The sequence below is a fragment of the Charadrius vociferus genome, unplaced genomic scaffold (genome assembly GCF_000708025.1).
Source record: "Charadrius vociferus isolate BGI_N301 unplaced genomic scaffold, ASM70802v2 scaffold436, whole genome shotgun sequence".
Lineage (NCBI taxonomy): Eukaryota > Metazoa > Chordata > Aves > Charadriiformes > Charadriidae > Charadrius > Charadrius vociferus.
Window position 1 is genome coordinate 1575303 of NW_009649187.1, and position 7033 is coordinate 1582335.

At 41.2% G+C, this 7033-nt stretch overlaps 1 protein-coding gene across 1 annotated transcript in view; it reads left to right on the forward strand.

Moving 5' to 3' along the window:
- Window positions 1-5312: 5312 nt before the first annotated feature.
- The window catches only part of SLC35G1 (solute carrier family 35, member G1), a 7870-nt gene continuing 6149 nt past the window's right edge, over window positions 5313-7033 (forward strand). Inside the window, exon 1 of the mRNA XM_009888795.1 lies at window positions 5313-5389. Within this exon, the coding sequence (XP_009887097.1) occupies window positions 5313-5389 (77 nt within the window). The remainder of the gene's footprint in view (window positions 5390-7033) is intronic.

Below are 7033 nucleotides of genomic sequence, written 5' to 3' on the forward strand. Positions count from 1 at the left end.
AGTTATATAATTCTTTTAAAAATTCTCTTTTCTCTCCACAGTGCTGACTGCTATGAAGAAGGAAGAAAATACTTCCCCTTGTCTGCTACTAATTGTTTCAGAAATTTAGAAAGAGCATGTATTTCATGATTATATTATTTCCATTCAAACATGTTGCAGAATGGTAACTGATAGCTGCTGCCTACTCCTGTTTTCTCTATCTATAGTTCAAAGAATATCTGCCCTTCCCTCTTCCAAGACCTTTGGCTTTGGTAGCTGCGTTGAACAAGCTTATATAGTAATCTCTGCTATATGTAAGTGGCAATTTGCACTAAACAACAGGACAAGTTCCTAGGCAATTTCCAATAAATCCTCCAAGGAAGAGGTGGAAAAAAACAAGTAATGTTATCAAAATTGTCAAACATGATTTTTTGAAACACCCAGAAATGGGGATGGATTTGGGAAATAATTTTAAATTAAAAAGATGTTGGGGGGTTAAAATGTTGAAACATTAAATTAGATCTTTCCAAAATAAAGCATTTTATTTTGGAAATATCTAAATTTAAGCAACTACCAGGAGGAGATACTACCAGGAGAAGCATCTGCCCAGGGCAATCCATACATAAATGCTAGCTAGCATTTCTTCTCTTCTACCCCTGTGAGCGATAAGATCCCTGTAGGGGATCTTTTCAATGTTTATCAGTATCTAAAGGGCAGGTGTCAAGAGGATGGGGCCAGACTCTTCCGTGGTGCCCAGTGATGGGACAAGGGGCAACAGGCACAAACTGGAACACAGGAAATTCTATCTCAACCTGAGGAAAACCTTCTTTACTTTGAGGGTGGCAGAGCACTGCAGCAGGCTGCCCAGAGAAGTTGTGGAGTCTCCTCCGGAGATATTAAAAACACGCCTGGATGTGTTCCTGTCCAACCTGCTCTAGGTGAATCTGCTTTGACAGGGGGGTGGACTAGATGATCTCCAAAGGTCCCTTCCAACCCCTCCCATTCTGTGATTCTGTGATTCAATACATCAAATGCCATCAATGTTTGGGTTTTTTTTTTTTTTCCTGCATTCTGTGTTCATTCTCTCTTATTTTCTTTTTGTTCACTGTGCATTTCTATAGGCACTGGATGATCTTACTCTTTATGAGTAAAAAGTTATTCAAAGGGAACAGAGCTTTAGTTAGTTTTATAGCTAATCTCATAATGTTCAGCATTCCCACCAATACTACTGACACATCAGATCAGAAAGTACAGTAAGGGAAAGGGAACATGCCAAGGTTGCAAACTCTTCACTGCTCTAATAGCCCCAATAAACAACTGAAAAAGGAATGATGAGAGTTATTGTGTTATCCTCTAGTATACATATAAAAAATATGTGCACTCTCCTGAAAAATTTTTACACAGTAAGGACTCAGATACCCTCAACCAACCAAATGAAACAATATGCCTGAAAAAAACACCACCCACGTTTCTTTTGCCAGAAAGGAGAGTCTTCCAAATTCATGCTTTCACATTGGTTGCTTTGCCAAGTTTATATTCAAAATATAGATTTTCCTAAAGAAGTAGAAGTAATAGCCTTGACAATCTATGCTTTATCAAGCACTGCTAATTTGAAACATGTAATGAATTCTATTCATTACCTTCACTGTGTCACAGTATAAATTAAGTACATACACATATATGTGCATGCACCTGAGATACATCTGAGATAAAGGCACACGGGGGGTGTAAATATACATTTACCATTAAAACCTCTGTTCATTGAAATTAACTCAGTAAGTTTTGCCTTTTTAGCATGCTATACTTGTTACGTGATAACAACAATCTGTCAAACTTCACTGCAGTAAGACAGCACGTGCTGCTGGTTCCTCTGGGTACTAAGGCAAACACCCGAATGCCACCTGCCACTCTGCTTTACAAAACTTAGTGGTTTGGTCTGTGGCAAATACATTTATGATGAACAAACCTAGTACTACCGTTCCTTCTCTTGTCTACCACTGAGCTACTAAAGTTCACTCTGTTGGTTCACTTAGATGTTTATGTTTTTCAGTGGACGTAAAGTGATAGAGAAAGAGAGAGGAAGAATCAGATAGCTTCTTTAGTAAGAGATTAAAATCAAAGGGGTTTTTTTTGGTGCAAGATGTATTGGAATACCAGCCTTTTCCATGTGCTTAAAGAGAACCAAACGTCATAACATTTTTAATTTAAGGATCACCATCTAGATTTGCATAAATTCTTCAGGAGTTTATGTGAAATACAAGAAAGAAAACACTAAGCTTACAGTCTTCACTGTACATGGAAAAATTATTTTTAATTTATCCTCCCATGAATACTAGCTACAGAGACTTGATTGCTTAGCAAGCAGTGTAGTTAAGCCATCTGAGGATAGAAGCAATGCTGCATAACCTTTATGTGACCAAAATCAGCTACGCAGCACACCTTTAATACTGGATTGAAAGCACACTAACAAGTGTAGAAGCTTAGACTGCTTATCAGACATTTTTCAATTCTTCAGAAGTAAAAAAAAAAAAAAATACTTCATTCTGAAAACATGGAAGTTTTTTGTTACATATACTCCTTACTTCTACCTGAATGTACTCGTCTCAATACTTTCAGTCTCCTGAATAGCAATTGCCAACAGTGCAATGTGAAAAACACAGTTAAAAAGATCTCTATTATTACAATGTTCCAGTCTACCTCCTATTTTTATAGTACTATTCAGTACAACCACCAACTTGGGAGGAAGAAAACTGTGATATTTGGAACACACTCTTTAACACAAGATAAACATTTGTACAACAGTCGTACGTATACATGTGGAAGCAATTTGTGGTGATGGCAAAACTGAGTATCATTCACCATCCATCTTAACAGGGAAGCTGACAAACAGTATGGGTCTCTTCTAACACATAAGATGGACATAAAACCCACTAAGACACGCACTAGAATTTTGATGGAGCGGCAGCAGCTCATATGGACCACATCTTCACTGGGCTGTGAGACTACAAGGGTGAGACTACAAGGGTTCATTCATTTTAAACTTTTTTTTTTTTTTACGGTGAGGGTGACTGAACACTGGAGCATGTTGTCCAGGGAGGTGGTGAATATCCATCCTTAAGGATATTCAGAACACCAAGGGACACAGTCCTGAACTCTAGCTGACCCTGCTTTGAGCAGGGGGGTTTGGACCAGACAACCTTTCAAGGCACCAGATGTGCTCATCAACCTCAGCTATACAATGACTCCCAAACAGCTCCGGGTTGACCAGAAGTTTGAATGAATGACCGGGACAATGAAACTCCTTGGTGCTGCAATAATCATCTGTTTTATGGTACTCAGGTGCAGAGGTAAATGGTTATTACAATGCTCTTAAGAGTTGGATCCATTTCAGAAGCTGATAAAGTAATTCTTATCTATTTTTTGTTAAACCTTTTCAGAAGGAAAGGAACAAATGCAAGTTTATTATTTATTGTGTTACTTTCTTTGCACTAGTCTATATTAGTTTTAATGAATTTATTGCTAGACAAATCCCAAATTAAGATCTTAAAAGCGGTTCTACAGAATTAGCGTTTTTACAGAATTAAAAGCCATCAATACGGACTGCTGTTTTGACTTAAATCTTCTCCTATTTTTATAGCTTAAGCAGTACATAACTGCACTGGCACAGCTATGTTAAGATCGAACTGGGTTAGATGTCACCAGGGTGTTCCACGTGCAATACCCAGGAACCCAGCCTGCTATCTTTTCCACCAGCGTTGTGCAGAGCCCTTAGTGCTGCCCTTAGGTGGGGCGAGGAAGGGCTAGTTAAGTTCCAGAGCTCCCTGGGTTTATATTATTTAATTCTCACTAAACCTCCAAGAGGCAGCAGTGTTTCGAAAAGCTTATTAGGGTATTGCAGTGGTGGATAAAAGAAATGATGCGATAGCGGATAAAGTTTTTATAATCTCATAGGAAACTCCCACGGTTCTCCACAAAACTCAGATAATTGCTTTGTCATTTGTGCCTGTTTCTGCTAGAGTTTGTGAAAAGCCACTCTGAGGAGTGGGAGACAGCACTTGCAGGCAGGGAGATGGAAACCAAACGCCAAAGGATCCCTCACCAGGCACACAGGCCCAGAGCAGTGACTCAGTACAGTACTTTACTAAGTACTTGTCAGGTCTGTATCTCAACCTGCAATGAAGCACTTGCTTGTTCCTGCATTCATAATGACAAAAACCATCTGCCTAAATTCTGGATGAGGATGAGAATATTACTCCTTGGAAAAGCGTAACCCAAGAAAACAGTCTGTGTGGCGAGCAGTGATTACGCAGGAGAAGCTAGCTCCCTCTCTGCGCTTATAATATTACAGAAACCAGATAAATGCCATTCTAGCTGGTGCTGCAGTTCAATTTTCAATGGTCAAATTGCCCAAGTTCACTAAAGCTTTTTCTTACGGACTTTGCACTCAGGGAAGATACTATAGGAAGCCCTTACTGCTCTTCTGTTGGTTGCAAGCTGGCAACGTGCTGGAGAAAGGAATAGCTAGTTCTGAGCACAGTATTACTGTACAGATGAGGCTTAATCTGTACTTGAAAGGGCTGCATAAAGCATTGACCTGTCACATTTATGCAGCTCCCTAATTTTGCATTCTAGGGCAGCGTGACTGCAAAGTCCATTTGCCTACTGGTTAGTTTGGGCAGCTGCAACTGCTGTCGTTTTGTGCTCTCCTTGCTCAGAGAAGGGGGTTGTACTTCACAAGCAGAACTTGGAAGCTCTCAAGCTGAGACAAGCCTGGCAGTTTGACCAGGAGCAAACAGAACACTTTATGTATCTTGGCATAAACAAACACTGCCCTCAGATGTTCCCTTTCAAAGCCAGACATGGGGGGGCACAGAGGGGGTTGTTGCAGAGTCTCTTTTAAACTCTCTACAGCACAGTATTTGGCATTGTGGCATTTAAAAAATTTACCTTGGGTTTGAAAGTGGCAGTATTATAAAGTAAATGCATAATCTGCATATTTTAACAAAGTATATAAATAAATATCCAGAAATCCTAAGAACGCACTAAATTTTGTTTTGTGTCTGTACTGTTAACCAAATGTTTTGGCTCTGGTTTTCTTCACTGAAGACTCAAGCTAGCCAGCTGCTTCTGCTGTTGCTGGCCACAGAGGCAACTCACCTAGTGACTGCCCAGATAGGCCCTCTGCGGTGTGAGTGACCTGCGAGCCTGTGTCACGCTTGGTGGCCGGGGGACGTGCCAGGTTGTCCTCCTAGAGACCTGTGGGATCACCACCCCAGAATGGCTGGTGAGCGCCAGAACCTCCGCTGCTGCCTGTAACCAAAACGTCTCTGGGGATGGACACAGCTCCAAGTTCCCGTTGGCGATTCACAGAACAGCCACCTGTAGAAACTGTCCTGGAGTACAGAGAAGTGTAAGTTTCTTGGGAAAGCAGCGGGCTGCCAGGCTTATTTGCACCTCCTTCTCTAAATTAAACCAAACTCTGCCAGACAGGCAAGTGCATCAGGCAAAAGTAACTTCTTGATTAAGGGTGTCTGGGAATTTTGCTGGCCTGATTCTCCCCCTTTGTGGGCCACGCGTCCACCATCGCATTTCCACAGAGGAAAGATTTAGTAAAATAAACCTGGCACAGGTCTCCCAGAGAAGTTGTTGAGGCCCCACCCCTGGAGGTGTTTAAGGCCAGGCTGGATGTGGCCTTGGGCAACCTGGTCTAGTGGAAGGTGTCCCTGCCCATGGCAGGGGGGTTGGAACTCTATGATCTTCAAGGTTCTCTCCAACCTAAACCATTCCATGATTCTATGATTCTTTCAGTACAGGCTTTGTAGAGGACTATGCTGATAGGAGCTATAATAAAATCAGTTTGCATCTAGTGCAGCAGATATTTACTTACTTTCTTGGTTTACAGCAAGAGTTCAAATAATGTAAATCTTTAGAAAATGCTAATCCTGATTTCAACACAAACTTTTTAATTGATTTATTTTCTCTTCTTTAATAATTGATATAACACATCTAATTTTTAGTTAAGAATAATTTGTGAAATAATTCTGGTCATATTAATCAAATGCTAACTCCGAGATACTGAAATACTTATGGCCTCTGGTTGGTTAGCATGGATTATAAAATGTGCTAAATCAGAGACAAGGAAAGCTTGAAATAGCTTTTATGAGGTAGCTTCAGGGAAAGCTTGAAATAGTTTGTGTGAAATAGCTTGTATTTACCATTCAGTACTCATTTTGCTAAAGCTATAGATTACATTTCCCCTTGTTAAGAATAAAGAAAATAAACACTGATTAATTTATGCAGCTAAAAGATGAGTGCAAGCATAAATCTCTTCTTTGAATAGAAATTCCTCCCTATTTTAATTATTGATAACAGCTCAACTTGCTCAAAAGGGAAGAATTTGAGCATTTGAAATGTATTCCGGTTCTTTTTCTCTGCACTCTTCCATGGGAAAGGCAAAGGGGCCACTCCGTATTTCTTTGCACCAGCGCCCCTTTCCGATTCCCCTGCCCAAAGGCATAGGCGGCTTTGTTGTTTTAAGGGAGGCAGCCCACGAGAAGGTGGCTAAATGATTTTTGTACCCTAATAACAATCCCGCGAGGCTTTCCATCTTCACACAGAATGACTCCATCACCCAGCAGGTCCCCAGCTCCATTCTGACTTCTACAAACGCAGCTGGTACAGGCAGACACCCTTCCACAGAGAAGCTGCTGCCACCACCACCCCTCACTGCCATGGCAATTAAACGTTAATGAGCCCGCTGCAGGAAAGCCGAGCGATTTATATCGGTGTGGAGATTGGACCAGTAGGTTTTCAAACGGTGACACGCAGAACATGGAGAAGCTGTAATAAAAGCTCCATTATCCCAGTGCAGACCCTGCCTATGAGCAGGCTGACGAGCCGATACCGCCAGGTACCAGGCCCGTGTACAGAACAGCTATATACTTTTATTTCAGGCGCTCAGATGGCGCAACAACGCCCCTAAAATAACTTTGCGTCATCGTTTTCCACAGTTTTATTTCCCTGCGAGCGCACCGGCCCAGAAAAGTTCGCCAGC